This window comes from Pistacia vera, unplaced genomic scaffold (genome assembly GCF_008641045.1).
Source record: "Pistacia vera cultivar Batoury unplaced genomic scaffold, PisVer_v2 Contig184, whole genome shotgun sequence".
NCBI lineage: Eukaryota > Viridiplantae > Streptophyta > Magnoliopsida > Sapindales > Anacardiaceae > Pistacia > Pistacia vera.
In genome coordinates this window covers 811,333-833,295 of record NW_022195938.1, presented here as the reverse complement: position 1 = coordinate 833,295, position 21,963 = coordinate 811,333, and the positions used below count along the sequence as shown (strand labels likewise).

At 34.9% G+C, this 21,963-nt stretch overlaps 1 protein-coding gene across 6 annotated transcripts; it reads right to left on the bottom strand.

Annotated features, from left to right (window-relative positions):
* Window positions 1–9,248: 9,248 nt before the first annotated feature.
* On the bottom strand, window positions 9,249–20,408 carry LOC116126837 (uncharacterized protein At2g02148-like). 6 transcript variants are annotated; one of them, XM_031412514.1, is made up of 9 exons: window positions 20,372–20,408; window positions 20,017–20,205; window positions 15,882–16,005; window positions 15,425–15,766; window positions 14,967–15,129; window positions 10,962–11,085; window positions 10,556–10,621; window positions 9,601–9,849; window positions 9,249–9,459 (listed from the first exon to the last, which is right to left on the bottom strand). In XM_031412514.1, exons 2-9 carry the CDS (start codon window positions 20,188–20,190, stop codon window positions 9,358–9,360), a joined length of 1,344 nt encoding a protein of 447 aa, XP_031268374.1. In that variant the 5' UTR covers window positions 20,191–20,205; window positions 20,372–20,408; the 3' UTR covers window positions 9,249–9,357. The 6 variants fall into 6 exon arrangements, 5 of the variants coding, with proteins under 5 accessions (XP_031268374.1, XP_031268372.1, XP_031268373.1 ...); XM_031412512.1 differs by lacking the exons at window positions 20,017–20,205; window positions 20,372–20,408 and adding exons at window positions 17,180–17,368; window positions 17,535–17,571; XR_004127541.1 differs by lacking the exons at window positions 20,017–20,205; window positions 20,372–20,408 and adding an exon at window positions 17,180–17,451 and having other exon boundaries at window positions 9,601–9,877.
* Between the last annotated feature and the right edge of the window lie 1,555 nt (window positions 20,409–21,963).

Below are 21,963 nucleotides of genomic sequence, written 5' to 3'. Positions count from 1 at the left end.
GACTATTGTGAATATTTAGGAAAATATGTTTGGCTAGTTGGAATAAATTAGTGGATATGTTTATTAATATGTTTGGTTGGGAGAAATAAATTGGTGGGTATGTTATTTAAATTACTAAATTGCTCTCTTTTTAAATATTAATATAGTATTATTTTTATTATTAATTTTTGAATAATTTTTTGTAACCCCCAACATTTCAAATTTAGCTAAAACACCCCAGTTTATACAAAACTTTAATTTATAACAAAATAACCCCCACCACCCTAAGCCACTGCCAACCACCGTCGGCTGCCGTCGGAAAGTCGTCAAGAGTCTCTAAAAATTGTCGAGAGTCATTAGGAGGCTATGATATAGTCGTTTTTTGCCATATTAATGGCTGAAAACGATCATATCGGAGTAGATCTAATCGTTATTAGATCCATGGCCGTTATCAACCATCAATATGGCCATATCAGAGCCTCCCAGAGACTCTCGATCATTTTTAGCGACTCTGACGACTTTCCGGCTGCGGCTGATGATGGTTGGCTTGCTATCAACGGTGGTGGATGGGTGGCGGTGGTGATCTGCAATTTGTTTTAAATATAAAGACATTATTGTCCAAAAACTTAATTAAACAAGGGTGAAATTACAATGGTGAATTAATGTAAATATATTTTAAAACAAGGGCATTATTGTCCAAAATTTTTATTAATAAGGGATAAAATTATAACAAAAATAAGATAATCAAGTAATCTTACAATACCTAAGAAAATTGAGGTTATAAAATTACCTCCAATATTATTAATAATAATTACTATTGGTATTAAAAGATTACTGGAATCTTATATTACTTGATAACCAAATGTGGTAATCAAGTAATATAAGATAATATAATCCGAGTAATCGCATATAACCCCCAACCAAATACCCCTTCGGAGTTATAATGCACAAGTTTTCGACTCTCTCCATCTTAGTTATTGGTCTATTAAAATGAATGCGACAATATTACTTTAGTTCAGGTAAATTTTTTTAGATTTTAATTGCTTTTGTTTTCTTGGTAAAGAAGTTGATGAGCGTAGTGGGCTATACAGGCCCATCAATACTAGCTATACCAACACCCATCACAACACTTTTGGAATATTAATTAAATATGCAGAAGTTTGGGGGCTATAATAATTGACCAAAATTTTGGGCCCTATTCTTTCAATCCAAATAAAGGAACCTTCTCCCTTTTTGCCGCTCGTATAAAGAGGCTAATTTTCCCATTTTTGCAAATTTTTTGGAAAATAAAACGTGAAGTTGTATTCCTCCTCCAAATCGACGAATGAAAATTGGAAAATTTGTGATTGGAAGTCATAAAATCGGCTTTTATCTTAATATCAAGGAAAGATTTCTTTGAATATAGGGTAGAAGGTAAATTCTATTTTTAAATCAATGTCCATGAAAGTGAGGGTTTTGTGAGAGTTTGGTTAAGGTTTATTGTTTACTTTGATTTTTATTGTTTTGGTAATGCAATGAAGTTGTTTTTGGTGTATAAATGTAATATATGAAGTATATTTATGATAAGGTTCTTTTAATTTAATTTGTGTTTGTGGTTTTTATGCATTTAAGAGACCCGCAGCTGCAATGCTGATGGAACACAAGATTGTTCTGTTTATACCACATAAAATAAACTGTAGCCGAAAGGACTAACTACGAGAGAAGGTGCCCAAAATCCCCTTTACGCTTAAGATGCAAGCTAGCTCACTGGAGCAAAGAGAACCAAGAGGAAGATGGCCAGGCAATGAGTGTCCTAGAAGTAACCTCTCTCAAAACATAAGAAGAGAAGTCACAACTAAAGAGCAGATGCTCATGAGCCTCTGTAGTAGACCTGCACAAAAGGCACACAGAAGATGCAATGACACCATGAGAGCTTAGACGATCCACGGTGCAAAGTTGACCGAGAGAAGCAAGCCATAAAATGAAGGAGTGGCATGGAACATGCCCCGAAAACCACAAGAGATGATGAATCGAGTTGACATCCCATCTGTCCCGTAACACATTCTAAGTTGAGTCAATGGAGAATCTCCTAAAAGGGTGACCCTTCCAGACAAAATGGTCAGGAAGACCCAATGAAGGTCATATCGTTATAGAGTCTCAGATATGCTGAAGATCTGCACTACCCATAGGAAAAATCCTGAGCCATCTTGAATGATATATGAAACCCTAGCATCCCAAGGAAACCCAGTATAAGTCAGAGTCTTGAAAGGAAACAAAGCACATAGAGGCCCCTGCGGTAGCCAATAATATTGCCATAAAGAGGTATCTCTGTCATTACCTATACAAGTCACATTTGTTAGAGTAGGTGACCTAAAGCCAATAACTTTTTGTAATATGACTTTATGTATCATGTTATTCTATTAATAAAAGTTATTATTTACATTATGTAAATCGTATTCTATATGTATGTAATAATATATGTCTTTAGAGTGGTGGAATTGTGACAAGAGAATTAAGTGGTTATAAGTCTTGATTGTGAGAATCCTATAAACACATATGATAACCATTCAAGAAACGTTCATAGCCCTAGTATTATTCTAACCTAGGGCACAGATAATACGATAAGACTATCATAGAGTTGAACGACCCTACCAAAAGGTAGTGACAGATCTCGCATATCAAAGTTGTTTGGTGACAACTTGGTGAGATGCATGGGTGATTATTATTCATGACTTCACTGGACTGGCCCACATAAAGGATTTCATATAGATGGCAATCCCAATGTCTATGGAATGTATCCTCTAACGGATGGTGGTGCATGTGATCCTTAAACTTGAGATCACCAAAGCACCATGTGTAAATATTAGTGTAGTTTGACGCTAGCCAAACGTGATCCTATTTAGGGTTATTAGTATGGTAGTGATTGACTACATCAAGAAGTACACTATGGCTATGGTGGGTCAACAAAGGATTCATCACTCTTGGGTACAAGAGAAATTATCTCAGTGAGATATTCAGTAAAAAGCAATGATCTTAAATTTGTGCCATAGTGGAATTAAGTTGTTGCTCGAATCCAATTTCGTTTGGTCATTGGTTTGGTAACCAAATACTATTATATCAAGGTGATTCATACTTGAAGCTGACACTATTTCTGTGCTTCAACCCTTGATGAGATAATAGGTGATGAAATGATTGAATTGCACGGTAACCATGTCATTGATAGGTAGTTGTTTCGCTAAATCCAAATATATTGGGTGGCCATGATGCCTTGCTAGAGTCCAATCTTAGTTGTGTGTAATGAGACGATTAATAGGGTGTTAATCGCGATATTACCCACTGCTAATATGATAAGGAACCCATGAGTCACACATTTAGAAGCCAATTTAAGAAAGATTAAATAAAAGGGTGGTTTTATCATTTTTTTATGAAAGGGTATTTTGTAATCTTACAGTACAATTAAATTTGTTGAAAGGTTGTTGCCCATATCCAATTTTATATTGGAATTTAATTTGTAAAGTTACTATTGTGTGCGAAAAATCCCTAGCCCTCACTAAGTAAAGGAGCCCGAGACGTCTCCGCATCCATCATTAGCTACAACATAGGGGCATGTTAGATTCCGGCCACCGTGCGACATCGAACATCGTGGCTGACACACTCACCATCATAACATTTCAAAACTCTCTCTCCATATAAAACGACAATAGCCATATGAAAAAGAAGGGAAAAAAAGGGAGAAAGAAGGGAGAGACACATAAAAAAAAAAACGAGAGAGAGAGAGAGGGAGAGAGAGAGAGAAAGAAACAATAAAGATACACACAGATACACTCGGACAGACAGAGAAAAGAGCTATCAAACATGACCCCCTTTACTCTCAGGCCTCAAGGCCAACTAGAAAGATTTTTCCAATCACCAGAAAAATCCATCCTTTGTATACCCAACACCACACAAATTAATAATATATCAGTGGATGTAGACCTTATTCGCTTTCCCAGCCGAACTACTTTAAAAACTTCTAGTTTTCCCTGTTAGGTAGGTGCTTTAGAACCAATCAAATTGTAGTTGTTAACTACTTGTAAATATGTTGATATTAATAAAAGCATATCTATGTTATGTAAATCGTATTTCATATATGTGATAACATATGTCCTTAAAATGATAGAACCATGACGAGGGAATCAAGTAGTGATAAGTCTTAATTGTGAGATCCCTATGAGCACATTTGGTGGCCATTCAAGAAACGCCCGTAACCCCAGTATTATCCTGAATTAAGGGCACAAATAATACGGTAAGACATCACGTTGAACAACCCTATTGAAAGATAGTAATAGATCTTGCATGTTAAAGTTGTTTGGTAACAACTTGGTGCGACGCATTGAGTAGTGAAAATATAAATGTAAGGGTAATTTTATAAATGGATGAGGTTTATTCAGACATTTATATATGCTTTAAAATTTTAATGGGATAAACATAAAGTGAAGTATATAAAGATAAATGATCAGCATCACTCTTTATTTATTATAATTTTTAATACCAAAATATATTTAATTAAAAATTCAAATGTTTTTCAAGATTAAACTCAAACGCAGCCCATTATGAAACGGCCCGTTAATGACCCAAACCAATAAAATCAAACCAAACCCGCTTTTAACGAATGGGGCAATTTGATAAATTCACTGAAGAGTGGTAATACTTCTGATGTATTCTAGATTTTTTCAATGTGATTGAACGAATGAGATTTAGTAATTCCAATCTCTCTGTGTAATAATACTTCAAAACAAACGAGGAAAACGCAAATATTTTCAACTTTACATTCCAAGTGAAGAAAACTTTAATATGCAAGTACATAACCTCAATTATATTACTAACAGTGTTTTAAAACTTGGACTGGACTAACCAGTCAAACTGGTTTGATCGGAAGCCGAGCCAGTTGAGATAAAAAATCTGCACCCCTCATCTGCCCGGTTACACCCGCGGTTTGACCGGCGCACTATAGCAAACCGTCGGTCCAACCTTTTTTTTCTTCCAAAAAACCGAGTCTAATACAAATAAACCCTATCATCACCTAAACCCAAATTCCAGCGATTCCACACCCCCCCCCCCCCCCCCCCCCCCCCCCCCTTTCCCTTTTTATGCCATTTCCCTCACATTTGCTTTGAAAATCTTCTACCGTGACTCCCCTTCATTGTTGATTTCCTCTCTTCACCATGGACTTCCTCCTCTTCATCGTCAGTTGGTACTGAGACTCTCTTCCTCCCATTTGCGTGACTCCTCTCTTCAGTCTTCACCGTCGATCTCCTCCTCTTCGTCGTCAACTGCAACTCATCTTGCCTAGGTACTTTTGTCTCTTCCTCTCATTTGCACGATCTCCTCTCTTCACCGTCGAGCTCCATCTCTTTGACATCAACTGCAACTCATATTCGCCAAGTGCCGTCATCAGTGCTTCCTTTGTTCTCTACTCCCTATTTACTTTAATTCACTGTTGGTATGCATCTTCTTATGTGCATCCATCATTTTTTCATTTCTTTTGAAAGTTTGTGATTTTCTGGCGGGTTTTAAAGCATTGGCTCCTGGCCCTTGTAGCTACTCTGGCTTGGTCATTCAGGTGATGGTTTGATACTCTCTTGTAGTTTATGGATTTGATAATAACTTGATGGATTTTGCTTTGAATTTTTGGGTTGATTTTTCGGTGAAGTATGTGCTGATAATTTCTTGTTAAATTGTTCCTTTTCTTTTCAAGTTTAGTAGTAGAAGTAGCAATCTTATAAACTTTAATTTGAGGAGAATATCTTATGTTTACACAGTACACACACATGCCATGCAAGAATTAACCAAACATATTGAATCTCCTAATTGACTTAATTTAATATCTTCGTTGAATAAGCATATATTCAAATCTCCTATTTCAATGTTTTAGGCAGCGGCAACATCGATCAGCACGGTGCTAGCTATATATGGTCAAATGTTGCTAGAAACTTTATAATTATCTCTTCTGACATTATAAAACCTTTAATGTAATTTCTGAAGATATTTTCTTCTCTTATGCACATGATTTCTATAAATTCAGCAATAAAATATGGAAATTTTTGGTTTGTTATGTTGTTTGATTATTATCGATACTAACTTATTTGTGTCGCCAAGGTAGAGATCAAGATTAATGACAAAGAATGCTATCATTTGGGTCTTGTCAATAATCTACTTCCATGGATGTTTCACAATCTTTTCGAGGAAGGAATGATATAGCATGAAGACATGTTAATGAGGGCATAGATGAAAATGGGAAAAAGATATTAACATGTCTTTACTGTGGCAAGATAATCAGAGGTGGAGGTATTTATCGAGTGAAACTACATCTAGCGGGTATAAATGAGGAAGTTGGAAAGTACTCTAAAGTTCCTTTTGATGTTAAATTCAACATTGAAGAAGCACTAAACAAAATTGGGGCAAAGAATAAACAAAAAGTTAAACTTCGTAAGAATTGTCAATCCTTATGGAGCTAGTGTACAACAATTTGAGGGTGATATGTTAGATGAAGATCAAGATTGTGAAGAGGTTTCTCTATTTCCAGCTCCAACTTCAACTTCAAGCACTAAGAGAAAAATACCTATTAGGATTGGTGACTATTTTACTCCAAGGACTAAGTCTGGGTCTCAACCCTCAATTAAGAGTGTTTTAGTAAAAAAAGAAGCTTAGTGGAGAGCAGACATGGCTGTTGCAAGATTATTTTATGATTCTTGCATCCTAACTAATGTTATTAATTCAATTTATTTTCAACCTATGGTGGATGCTATAACTACAATTGGTCCTGGGTATAGACTCCAAACTTATCATAGTTTGTGTGTAAATTTATTGAGAGATGCTAAGAAAGAAGTGCAATTACTTATTGATGGTTACAAGAAAACTTGGGAGGATGTTGGATGTACTTTAATGGGTGATGGTTGGATAGATAATTCACATATGTCGTTGTTTAATTTTCTAGTGTACTGTCTGTCTTAAAGGAGTGTGTTTTGTGAAATCAGTGGAGGCTTCAGATGTTGTGAAGGATGCTGGAATATTGTTCAGCTTGATTGAGGAACTAGCTTTATGGGTTGGACCAAACAATATCTTTCATCTTGTCACTAACAATGGAGAAAATTATAAAGTTGCTAGAAGAATGTTGTGTGAAAATTATAGCAGTATTACTTGGTCTCCCTGTGCAGCACATTGTATTAATTTGATGTTAAAAGAAATAGTTGAGATAAATCACATAGTTAACCTTTCGAGACATGCATCTGAGGTTACAAAGTTTGTGTATAATCATTCGTTTGTGCTAGCTTTGTTGAGGAAAAAACAGGTTATATATCTTTACCTCATATGTTTGTAATTTACATTGTCAAGTATATATATATATATATATATATATATATATATATATATACACACACACACATACATTTTTTTCATAATTTACTAAGTACTAACATCTACTGTCTATCACTTGAATAGCGTTGGACGGAAATTGTACGCCTAGGCGCAATCCGTTTTGCCACAACTTTCATTGCATTGAGCAGCCTACATCAGCATAAACATGACGTGCAATCTACGGTGACAGAAGAGCTTTTGTGGAGTCTCAATATGCAAAAACTAATAAAGGCAAAACATTTATTTCCCTAGTTCTAGATAATTGATTCTGGAATGACATTGGTATAATTTTTAGTCCATTGATGCGTATGCTTCGGATTATAGACTCAAATAAGAGGCATTCAATAGGATATGTGTATGATGATATGTACAGAACGAGGATGGGGATCAAGAAGTTGTTTAAGAATAAAAAAAATTTGTACAAGCCTTATACAACAATTATTAAGAGACGCTAGGATAGGATATTGCATTGTGCTATTCATGCAGCAGCATATTATTTGAATCCTGCTTTTAAATATTATGAAGATACTTTTTCCAAAAAAACCAAGGGTCATGTATGGTTTCCTTGACAATATTGATAATAAAGCAAGTGCATTCAAAATGAACAAGACAATGTTACTGGAGGAGAATAGATTATATCGAGACCGTCTAGAAAGCTTTTCTCGTGAGCTTACTCTTCAAACATGCAAAACTACACATCTTGGTATGTAATAGTTATTAACTTTTTAAGTCTAATTTTTCAGTGATGAATTATGAAAATTTGTTTATTTCTTATGTTTTATACTTTTATTCTCAATTAGATGAATGGTGGAAGACATTTGGGTTTCGTGCTCCAAATTTGCAAAAGTTTACAATCAAAATCCTAAGTCAAACTTCAGCCTCTTCGGGATGTGAGCGAAATTGTGTGTTTTTTAACGCATACATACTAAAAAGAGGAACATATTAGAGCATCAATGGTTAAATGATCTGGTTTTCACTCATTATAACTTGCATTTGCAAAATAAGTATAAAGCCTTCATCATTTTTCTTATTAATTATTATCTCTTATTTTATTTTTATTGATGTCGTTATTGGTCATGATTTTAACATTTAATTCTAGTCTTTCAAGAGTTGTTACAAGAAAATTATTTATGATCCTGTTGATTTTGAAAGTATTGATAACACTGAATGTTTGATAGTTGATGAGAAAGAAGAGGTTGGTGAACTTAATTATGATGAACTGGAACAATCATTATATGGAGAAAGAGCTATTCCTATAAATGGTGGCGATCACCTTTTTATTATGACTCAACAGATGTTTCAGAAAATTGTTTCCGATTTTTTAAGCAATTTGAATTTGGTAATAACTAGTTTAAATTCAATTAGTTCAAATGGAAAGATTTAACTTCTGGTTTTCCTTTTTTGCTAGAACTTTTTATAGATGATGTTGTCGATGTTAATAATGATGATGATCATCTATCAAATGATATATGAATTGTGCAGCTCAATTGAGGATGGAATTAAAGATCATTGGGTGAAGATCATTTTTTGCTAGAATGTTGATCAAGTATTATGTGATTTCTTCCTTAATTTTGTTATTTTAATTTGTAATTAGTTGTAATAGGGATTGTATTTATGTAATGATGTTTGATGATGTCTTGTTAAGAGCTTTTTATTCAGGAATTTGTGATTTGGATCCTGATTTCTGGAATTCCGGACTCTGTGAACAGTAATTTTGCTGATGTTACCATGCTGACATCAGCATGATGATGTCATCAATTGAACCAGCCGGTTGAACCGGTCAACCCGACACCCGGCCAGTTTGCTGGGTTTTGCCCTAGGTCGGTTTTTAAAACATTGGTTACTAACTACACATGCTTAAGAATTAAAAAACCCAAAAAGTAATTGAGCTTTCCTTAAGAAACGACCCATTCAAAAGTCATATGCTTAATAAATTGAGAAAACTAGGCAAAAGTTACAATCTGGATCACAAAAATGACAGCAATTCTAATTCTTGATTAATTATATTCCTAACCTCTTCACTCCACATTCTGAGCAGAACTTGGAGGTTTCTCTAAGATATGGAGCCCCACATTCATCACAAAACTTTGCAGGGCTGGTTGGCTGCAATATGGACAAATTTACACAGTAAGTAAATCGAAAATAATTTAACTCAATATACAATTTGAGTTCATATTAAAAAACAATCTGACTTCTAAATTTATTACCTCCCAAAACAACCCATATATAAAGTTATTAACTCACCATTACATGCAAGCGCTCTCCGACATGACCTCCTGTGAGAGGTTGTAAGCATGCCATGTGTTGGGAAATTGTTGGTGACTGGTGAGGATGAGCAATTTCAGGCAAGTGTCGATGATTTTGGGAATAGTGGGCTGCATGTTGACCCTGGTGAATAGATTGATGATGATTCTGGTGAATATGATGAAACTGAGGTTGATGTGAAAGTGATTGCATGTGATGTTTTGGAGGAGTCTGCTGTTGATTTTGTGACTGAGGAAAAAGTTGTACATAAGTCCCGCTGATGATGGAAAGAAATAAAATTTAACAAAATTTCTGTGTAGCAGATAAGCCAGACAACAAAACTGCAATTCAAATAAGACTCTGACAGCTTGCCTTAGACCAGAAATTTATTTACGTGTATCCAAATTCTGATTTAACCACAAATGAAGATTCATCTAACATAACAAAGTTGGAGACTCAGAAATTTTGAAACAAAAATTGTTGTGCTGAAAATGGACACTTTAACAATACTATTTTCTTGGCCCAAAAAGGGAAAAAAACTCTTAGAAAAATCCAAAACCACCAAAGTAAGATTTGACTATCAAAGCCATAATAAAGCAAAGTGGAAGCAAGAATAGATTTGGATCATCTCAATGATAATCAGGAATCACAGTAAACAGTCAAAGGTCAAAAGAATATCAACAAGTAACAACTATTATCCTCATCACTGGATAAGAATCTTGGAATCTTAAAGCATATTTTATATTTTTTTTTAAAGTTTTTTCAATCAATTATTTTGATTTCTAATGTTACATCATGCCCACACATGTGGATATGTGACAGAGACTTGGAGCCTAAACAGTCCCATTAGAAAACCTTGCACACTTAATGCAAAAAAGTGAAAAGGTAAAAAGTAAAAAAAGAATAAAGAATAAAAGAAAAAAAAAAAGAACAACAACTAAAGCAGTACTCTTACTTCACTTATAGAGCGAAATCCCTGTGCATTAGCCATAGTAGAAGAATTTTCTGCACCAGGGAATGCCTGAAAAAAGATATAAGAATGAAAAGTTACCTCTATGGTCGAGTTTATTCCTTAAGGCCTATGATTAGGGCATGTTTAAATATTAACAGTAATTTCTGCACCATTATATTTCATTACACTAACAAATCCAACATGTGAAGGTGCCAATGTAAAATATTTAAACCATCGTCATAACTAAATCAACAATGAGACTCTGAAATATTATCATGTCATGGAAGCCTAAAGCAAGTAATATAAGCTATTGAATGTTCTACGTCTACAGGAAACATCACAACCTAGCACATTACTTAATGAAAATGAATCACGTCATGCTTGCAGGAGTAAAAGGAAACAAGCTTACAGGCAAACCAGGAATATTAGATACAGAGTTTGATGTAACACGCCTATACTTGTGTCTTGGGGAATAGAATTTATAATCTTGAGCAGAGATAGCTACTTCATTTCGACCTGTCAATCTTTTAAACCTGTAGAAATGTGCAATCCCATCAGCACAAAGTAGATATGCCGCAAATTTTAATTTATCAGTAGTTAAGAAAGAGATTCATTATCAACGTGACAAGCTTAAGATAAAAACTATGCAGTTAAAAACATGACCCGCTCCTCAACATAATAAAACCAAATTCATGTCTCCCAGATCGGCTTTTCCAAAGAGTGGAAAGTCAGGGCAGAAGATAGGTTTTACCCTTTTTTTCCCTTCAATTTTGGTGGGAGGTAAGAGAATATAGAAATTTGTCAGAGTTACTCTTGTTTGCGAAGTTGAAATATTTAGTGGTGATTTCAAGAAACCCATCCATAGGCACAACTGGAAACATAATATAATGACAAACTCGGTGAAGGATGGTGAGGATGACGTTATATGCTCATTCCTAAATAAATGTGTATACATCCTTTGAATTGTAATCAAACATAAGGTCCAGCAACCTTTCTGATAAATAGAAATTTAGCAAGCAAGCCAGAAACTATTAAGATTCTTATGAAACAGATGAGCATCTGGTCTATAATAAGAGGCATAGGAAGGGGCAGTCGAGGATTAACTGTTGTTATTGGGCAAAAAGAGGTCTTATGTGTGTGTGTGTGTGTGTGAGGGAGATTTGTGTGAAACAGGTGGCAGTAGGAGTATGGTCGTTTGGGAATTCTGTTAGGGAGAGAGAATGAATAGAATAAAAAGGAGACAAGAAGAATTAGAAGGAGATTCAGAGAAGAAAAGTGAAAGGGGGAGGTGGCTGGCCCTCGAAGTTCAGCAGGCTATGTTACTTATTTGTTATCCTGTTTATCTTCATTTTTGTTATTTTTTTTACTTGTTCATGTTGATTGAGTTGAAGTTATCTTGAATTGCTGTAGAGCTCATCATCTTCAATATATATATAATTTATGATATTTCCTGTGCTGTGCAAGTAAGAAAGTTCTGGTTGTGTATTCTGGGTTGATTCATTGTGACTGCTGTGTTGTGTGTTTTGACTGAGTGATTCTGGCCAGGTATCCATCAGATTCTCTCCTCCAAGATGGAGAAATTGGATGAAGGGATGCCTTCATTCTATGAATTTTCAGTCTTCATAAATGCTCGTCCAAGGGGCTGTTTTAGTGCTTCAAGAGAATTAAGCAAAGGAGATCTGCTCTCTCCTCCTCTTTAATTTGCTGGCGACGGATTGAGTAAGCAAATATGGTCAATGCCAACAAGGTTGGCAAGGGTAATGTTGATGTGTCTCAACTTCAATTATTCTTTCTTCCCAATGGGTGAAGTGGTCAAGATAGTCAATTTACTAAGAGTCATTGAATGTTTTAGAATTATTTTACGACTCAGAAAAATTCACGAAGAGTCCTAGTTCTAGGATTATTTATTAGGAGAAGAAAGTCAAACTTTTGTCTATCAATCTGGGATGTTATCATAGGAAACTGACCTATTAATAATGGGTCATGCACCTAGAGATAACTCAAGGTCATACAGTTTTTTGGACTCAATAGTGGAGCAACTCCAAAATACATTAGGGGGATGGAAAAAGGTCTTTCCCTTCAAAAGGAGAGAAGCTTACTTTGTTGCATTCTATCTTGGCTTTTCCTATATACTCTTTCTCTTTTCAGGATTGCTAACAAAAGAGGAGTTGATGAGGGACTTCCTTTGAAAACAGTATAATGAAGGTGACATAAACATATAAGAAGGATGCAAAGGGCTGTTAGTCCTTGTCTTTCCATAGTTTAGGATGTTATTTTTTTTATTAGGATTTGGTTTCTTAAGCCAATAAATAAAGGCTTCTGTTGTTATTGTTAACAAAAATTTTAATGGTTGAATAAAAATATTGGTTCTCTTCCTATTGATTGTCTCTTTCTCTGTTAAATCTTCTAGAATTTCACCCTTCTTGCCATTCTCCCTAATCTAACCTTCTCTTATTCTCCTATCTCCTACTGTTTATCTAATCCTCCGTCTGGTTCTCTTTCAGAAGGTAAAATCGACCAGTCTGGTTCTCTTTCAGAAGTAAACTCTACCAGCATAAAGAAAAATAAAAGCTTGGACAAAGAACTTGATGACTAAAAGATAGGGCTCTTTTGACTAAGTGGCTATTGAAGTCCCGTTTAAAACATCAAAATGATTGGGATTCTGTTAGGATCCCACATTGGAAGGGAAAAGGGTGAGCATGTGGGTTATAAAAGCTTGGGCACCCTCTCTTGGCAAACTGGTTTTCCAAGGAGAGTTCTACCGAAGCCCACAAAAGACCCATGGCCTAACCCAATTGTTTGAGTTGTTGAGGCAGGTTCCTATCAATTGTTATCAGAGCATGATCATGTGCCCACGGGATGCCGCCTACGTGGCAGGCTAACCTTGGGCCCGGGCTACTACCCTGAGAAAGGGCATGGAGGCTTGAGGAAAAAGGAATCCGCGTAGTCACTGAAGGGGTAAGGAGGCCAACGAGGGTAAAGAGGCCGATCAGTTGTGGAAGCGTGGTGGAATGTTAGAATCCCATATTGGAAGGGAAAAGGGTGGGCATATGGGTTATAAAGGCTTGGGCACCCTCCCTTGGCAAGCCGGTTTTCCAAGGAGAGTTCTACCCAAGCCTACAAAAGACCCATGGCCCAGCCCAATTGTTTGAGTTGTTGGGATGGGTTCCTATCAATTGGTACCAGAGCATGATCATGTGCCCACGGGATGTCACCTGGCATGGACGTCTTTTGCAAAAGCGTGGTGGAATGTTAGGATCCCACATTGGAAGGGAAAATGGTGGACATGTGAGTTATAAAGGCTTAGGCACCCTCCTTTGGCAAGCCAGTTTTCCAAAGAGAGTTCTACCCAAACCCACAAAAGACCCATGGCCCAACCCAATTGTTTGAGTTGTTGGGGTGGGTTCCTATCAAATTCCAAAGTTGTTAGTTTCAGAACCAATAGGAGTTCTTGGAAAGCTATTTCTAAGGAGTTCTACTTCTTCAATAGCCTTATTGAATTAGTTAAGGGTAATGGGATAATGATCTCTGGAAATTTATAGAGCTAGATCTTTTGTTAGTAACTTGACATGAAAGAAACAAGCAAATTTTTTAAGAGATGAAGAAGAAAACATTTTGTGGAGTAGAATTCGCTTTTTAGCTTCTCTATTAGCTTCAATGACTAAAGACTTCCAAGATAGTTCTTGGAAAGCTATTTTTTGTTCATAATGTGCAGATTATACTACAAATCATTTGTATAGCTTTTTGTCCCAATTCTCTAAGAGGTGGCTGTTATAATAGTGGACACCTAGTCCCGCTTGTAAGCTCTCTACTTCATGATATTAACACACTTTTTCTGACTTCTCAATCAAATGAAAAAAGAATCTAGTACTATATCTGAAATGAGGCTAAGGAGAATCTAATTTTTGCTTCTTTTATATTAACTTTACTCTCACTCCAAACTTCTTCCAAAAACTTTCAATACATAATCCCCTATATTCAATATAAGGCTACACCTTAGTGGTTTTTACATGTTCAACAAGCATCATTGTACAACATAAAATATCCAAAAGAACCACCCCTCCAAACTAATGTCCAGTTTTCTTAAAACTATATTTTCCACAAACAAGGACGAAGTAAATCAGAATAGATTCAAAATATCATTCACAATCTCAGGATGAGCAGTTTAACATTATGCACGGTAAAATAACATGTGTTCCACTGTTTGAGATCAAAAATATCCTAGCACAATCACCATTCCATGCATTCATCCATTTCTTTTGTTCTTACTATGAAGTGCAAAAAGCAGAAAAAAGATCATAGAGGATCAATACCCTAAATAATTTGACAAAGCATTTTTGAAATTTGGATAAATAGAATGCTTAATGGTGATAAGAGACATGCTAATATAAAATAAGAAAAATGAAGTACTTACCACTCAGCATCATCAATGGGCATATTATTTGGTTTCTCAACAATATCCAAGCCATTGACTACTACAAAACGAACTCGCTTCTCTTCTTGTATTACTAATTCTGGAAATCTTGTCCTTGTTTCAAGGGAAGTTGCCAGTTCTCTTCGTCTGTATATACAAGAACCTGTTGATAAGAAGATATGGCAAGTAAATATATAACGGATCCAGATTTTATGCCCAAAAATAACAAAAATTGACTCATTATCATTTTCTGATATTTCTTTTGGCAATCCAAAGAAATGGGTTGTCTTCAATGCAGTTTTATAGACACAAATTGGGCAACAGCAAAATGCTGAGTGAAAGAAGGAAATTGAAATTCAGAAATTTATTTCTTAGGGTGTTTAAAAGCCCCCAAGAGGAGTTTAACTACTTTTCCTCCGTACAACAAAAAAGAATTGAGGAAAAAGAAAAGGTAATACCTTTCTTTGGAAATTTCTTAGCCAGACTTCTGTACAAACCGCCTGCTGCTTCAAGGGCCACCCCAATGGTCTTCTCACGAATACCATTCAAGGAAGCAAGCCTTAAGTCTACATCATTAACTAAGCTTCCGTACAAATTAGCAACATACATCAAAGGCAAAGCAAACCTTGGATCACCTTCATATTGGACATCTCCTGTCTTCCTCTTATTCAATTTATCTTGCCCTGAGTGAGAAGTATAATCAGCCTCAGAGTCAGCCACTTCAATCACATGGTCATTAATAAAATGATCCACAATAATTTGCAGAAACCTTGCCCTAGCCGATTCAATAGGGGAAACATCTGGTTCAAACCCATTTAAATTAGTGAATCCATATGAGGCATTAATCATCCATAAGATTCAATGCAAAGAACTCCGAGATTTTTATATTAAGAAAATAAGATATATTAACCATACCCTCAATAGCCAGAGTATCGTAAGCACCACTTGATGGACCAGTATTCTCCAAGCTAGAGCGATCTTCTTCCACTCCAACACCGTGAAGTGGTAAAGGGTTTCTATAAGATTCATGTATACAATCCTAAAATCAAATAAAAGTTACAAGGGGACTAATAACTTTCTCCAAAGATTTAATAAATATGGTATCCAATACGGTTTGTCTTCCTTTGTTCCAAAGAATAAAGAAATTAAAACACTTTTTTCATCTCTCATCCATTGTTTAGAATTGACCACTAACTACAATCAACTGAAACCAAATTTTCAGACAGATGAAACTCTAGGCATCTCAATCGTTTTGGGTTTTAAGAGCAAAGAACTTGAAAAGCTGTACATATCAATCAAAATATGACAAAATTACAAGAACAAATGAAAATGTAATACATACTTCTTTGGTACCACACTAAAGGAATGCCAAAAGAAGTACATAATTCTCATAGCTCACGCGTCACACCTACAAATGAAAGGATAACACACAAAAGCAATAACCAACCTAACAGATAAGGCATGTAGAAGATCAAGAATAAAGCCTCAATAAGCAAAGAAGTAGAAGTCAACAGCTACATGGAAAGAGTCCTCCAGAAAGTCATCTTGCATCATCCTCAAAAGTAAACTATTCCTTCTCCTCAAGATAGTCCTAAATCAACACAAAGGAAACACTTTCTATGCTATGTCTCCTCTCAATCATTCCTCCCCAACAGTCTAATTAGTCTATTTAGGCATCACAGAAACAACTCCCAACTCCTATTAAAAGTAAAAAACAAACCACAACATATCTCCAGCTCACAGGGAATGAAGTGAATAACCTTCCGTATTTCCTAATCTCTTATTCCACCTTGTGATGACATTTTGAACCATAGAATACAACCTAAACAAGCAATTCACACAAAGAAAAATAACTTAGAACACCTACTGGCAAAATACTCATGTAATGCCTTATAAGAAATTAACTTCAAGCTTCCTGATTGCGCTAGGCCTCAACGAGATCACATCAACGTCAACACCGAACATTAAATGACTGACAAACCTAGAGTTGCAGTGCAATTACCATCAAATGTTAATCACTTCCCACGAGAAATAGTCAAACAGAGTACAAATTTTGATATAAAAGCTTCATAGCTCAAACACTTAGTCTTATATAAGATTGAAATTGAAGTGAAATTTGGGAAATGTTAAGTGAAATGAAAGAGTAAAAAGTAAAAAAATAAAAAAATAAAAATAAAAATAAGAGTAAAAGAAAAAGAAAAAGGAGGACTCACAACAGGGTTGGAATCATGGTGATTGTGAAGAGAATCTTGGTGAGGATCAACGTCAGCAATGGCATCGATGTCAGAGGGGCGAGAATCGACTGTGTTGAGGTCATGCAAAGAGGTTCCGATGAAGGAATTGGCTGATCTCAAGTTGTACTGCTGAACAGGAACCCTAGAACCCATTCTTTAAACATAGTCCTGATGAAGAAGAAGACATTCAGGTACTTTTTTGACAAGAGCAGACAACGCTTTTTTTTTTTTATTATTATTATTATTTTTTATTTAATTAATCAACTAACGGCTATACAGACTAAAACTAAAGAGAGAGTGAGAGAGTGAGAAAAATCCAAGCCTGAAACCATACCTCAGCCTACTCCTCTGCTCAAACAAGGTTCCCGAATTCCGAACCTCCGCTTCGAAGTTCAATGCTACTTTCAACTCCAAACCCAATCCCTTTCATATGGGCTCGGCCCAGCCCAGTGAGGAAAAAGATTTGGCCTCCAAAGTTCATGCAAATCCTTGGGGTGCGTTTAGTCGGGGGTTACCTCCTATTAATGAGTTAATGTTATCTTATATTACTTACATCGTCACATTTGTTTGTTAAGTAATATAAGATTTAAGTAATCTTACAAAATCAATAGTAATTGTTGTTGGTTATATAAGTGATAATCTGAATACCTCTATTTTCTTAAGTATTTTAAGATTAATTAAAAATCTTAAGTTTGTTACATTTTTACCCTTAACTATTAAAATTATTACAGAATAATGGCCTTATTTTGACATTAATTTACATAAACTTGCCATTACAATTTTACCCATAATTAATTAAGTTTTTTAACAATAATACCCGTATATTTAAAACAAATTGCAGGCCACCCAAGACCGCCTCTTGTCACCACCGCTGATGGTCGCCGAAACAGTGCACGACCAGTTGAATCTGACTGTTTTCGGCCAAATGGGCGTAGATCTGGTAAAAAACGACCATATCTATTTTGGCTGTTAACGGCCATGGATCTGGTCGCTTTGTGTGTCATAATAGATATGGCTATAAACAGTCAGATCCACATCCATCTGGCCATTTTTGACCATTGATCTGGTTGAAAACGACCAGAATGGCGCAAGACTGACAACCGACGATGGTGGCCGATAATGGCTTGGGATGGGTGAGAGTGGTTTTGTTGTAATTTAAACTTTTATATGGCTAAGGTGTTTTAGTAAAATCTCAAATGTAGAGGGTTAAAAAAAATGATTCAAAAAATAATAATAAAAATAATATTATATTAATATTAAAAAGGAAAGTAATTTAGTAATCTATATAACATATTCACCAATTTATTCGTCCCAATCAAATATATCAATATAAAATACTCATCAATTTATTTTAATTTAACCAAACATATTTCCCTAAATATTTTTAGTAATTTTCATGGTAATCTATCTTTTCATTAATATGACATTCTCAGTAATGCAACATTCCTTAAAGCAAACGTACCCTTAGGGAAGTGATTTTTAGCCCCATCAAATCCCACTTTTAAATTTTATTTATTTAACCTTATTGAAAATCATTAAAGAATAGCATAATAATTATTTTTAAATACATTCATAACATATTTTATATTTTTGTTTAAAAAATTAACTTCAAGTTTGAAAGTAAGGAAAAAGAATGCAAACAAAAAACTCTAATTAAGCATGACTATTTTTTGTATTAAATAGGGTTTCAAGAGATTTTTCTTCAAAATATAATAGAGGTGTATTTGGTGTAAGAGGATACTAATCATTAGGTAGGGACAAAAATCACTTCCAAAATCCTTGGGTTAGGTGAAAGACATTAATTTAGAGTAATGTTATGCGTACTCACGGATCTTACTAATTATCTTACTAACCTTTGTTAAAACTACATATGATATCCATACTATACTTGTTATACCCGTAACAATGACAAAATTACAAGAACAAATGAAAATGTAATACATACTTCTTTGGTACCACACTAAAGGAATGCCAAAAGAAGTACATAATTCTCATAGCTCACGCGTCACACCTACAAATGAAAGGATAACACACAAAAGCAATAACCAACCTAACAGATAAGGCATGTAGAAGATCAAGAATAAAGCCTCAATAAGCAAAGAAGTAGAAGTCAACAGCTACATGGAAAGAGTCCTCCAGAAAGTCATCTTGCATCATCCTCAAAAGTAAACTATTCCTTCTCCTCAAGATAGTCCTAAATCAACACAAAGGAAACACTTTCTATGCTATGTCTCCTCTCAATCATTCCTCCCCAACAGTCTAATTAGTCTATTTAGGCATCACAGAAACAACTCCCAACTCCTATTAAAAGTAAAAAACAAACCACAACATATCTCCAGCTCACAGGGAATGAAGTGAATAACCTTCCGTATTTCCTAATCTCTTATTCCACCTTGTGATGACATTTTGAACCATAGAATACAACCTAAACAAGCAATTCACACAAAGAAAAATAACTTAGAACACCTACTGGCAAAATACTCATGTAATGCCTTATAAGAAATTAACTTCAAGCTTCCTGATTGCGCTAGGCCTCAACGAGATCACATCAACGTCAACACCGAACATTAAATGACTGACAAACCTAGAGTTGCAGTGCAATTACCATCAAATGTTAATCACTTCCCACGAGAAATAGTCAAACAGAGTACAAATTTTGATATAAAAGCTTCATAGCTCAAACACTTAGTCTTATATAAGATTGAAATTGAAGTGAAATTTGGGAAATGTTAAGTGAAATGAAAGAGTAAAAAGTAAAAAAATAAAAAAATAAAAATAAAAATAAGAGTAAAAGAAAAAGAAAAAGGAGGACTCACAACAGGGTTGGAATCATGGTGATTGTGAAGAGAATCTTGGTGAGGATCAACGTCAGCAATGGCATCGATGTCAGAGGGGCGAGAATCGACTGTGTTGAGGTCATGCAAAGAGGTTCCGATGAAGGAATTGGCTGATCTCAAGTTGTACTGCTGAACAGGAACCCTAGAACCCATTCTTTAAACATAGTCCTGATGAAGAAGAAGACATTCAGGTACTTTTTTGACAAGAGCAGACAACGCTTTTTTTTTTTTATTATTATTATTATTTTTTATTTAATTAATCAACTAACGGCTATACAGACTAAAACTAAAGAGAGAGTGAGAGAGTGAGAAAAATCCAAGCCTGAAACCATACCTCAGCCTACTCCTCTGCTCAAACAAGGTTCCCGAATTCCGAACCTCCGCTTCGAAGTTCAATGCTACTTTCAACTCCAAACCCAATCCCTTTCATATGGGCTCGGCCCAGCCCAGTGAGGAAAAAGATTTGGCCTCCAAAGTTCATGCAAATCCTTGGGGTGCGTTTAGTCGGGGGTTACCTCCTATTAATGAGTTAATGTTATCTTATATTACTTACATCGTCACATTTGTTTGTTAAGTAATATAAGATTTAAGTAATCTTACAAAATCAATAGTAATTGTTGTTGGTTATATAAGTGATAATCTGAATACCTCTATTTTCTTAAGTATTTTAAGATTAATTAAAAATCTTAAGTTTGTTACATTTTTACCCTTAACTATTAAAATTATTACAGAATAATGGCCTTATTTTGACATTAATTTACATAAACTTGCCATTACAATTTTACCCATAATTAATTAAGTTTTTTAACAATAATACCCGTATATTTAAAACAAATTGCAGGCCACCCAAGACCGCCTCTTGTCACCACCGCTGATGGTCGCCGAAACAGTGCACGACCAGTTGAATCTGACTGTTTTCGGCCAAATGGGCGTAGATCTGGTAAAAAACGACCATATCTATTTTGGCTGTTAACGGCCATGGATCTGGTCGCTTTGTGTGTCATAATAGATATGGCTATAAACAGTCAGATCCACATCCATCTGGCCATTTTTGACCATTGATCTGGTTGAAAACGACCAGAATGGCGCAAGACTGACAACCGACGATGGTGGCCGATAATGGCTTGGGATGGGTGAGAGTGGTTTTGTTGTAATTTAAACTTTTATATGGCTAAGGTGTTTTAGTAAAATCTCAAATGTAGAGGGTTAAAAAAAATGATTCAAAAAATAATAATAAAAATAATATTATATTAATATTAAAAAGGAAAGTAATTTAGTAATCTATATAACATATTCACCAATTTATTCGTCCCAATCAAATATATCAATATAAAATACTCATCAATTTATTTTAATTTAACCAAACATATTTCCCTAAATATTTTTAGTAATTTTCATGGTAATCTATCTTTTCATTAATATGACATTCTCAGTAATGCAACATTCCTTAAAGCAAACGTACCCTTAGGGAAGTGATTTTTAGCCCCATCAAATCCCACTTTTAAATTTTATTTATTTAACCTTATTGAAAATCATTAAAGAATAGCATAATAATTATTTTTAAATACATTCATAACATATTTTATATTTTTGTTTAAAAAATTAACTTCAAGTTTGAAAGTAAGGAAAAAGAATGCAAACAAAAAACTCTAATTAAGCATGACTATTTTTTGTATTAAATAGGGTTTCAAGAGATTTTTCTTCAAAATATAATAGAGGTGTATTTGGTGTAAGAGGATACTAATCATTAGGTAGGGACAAAAATCACTTCCAAAATCCTTGGGTTAGGTGAAAGACATTAATTTAGAGTAATGTTATGCGTACTCACGGATCTTACTAATTATCTTACTAACCTTTGTTAAAACTACATATGATATCCATACTATACTTGTTATACCCGTACTATGCTCTATATTTACAAAGGTT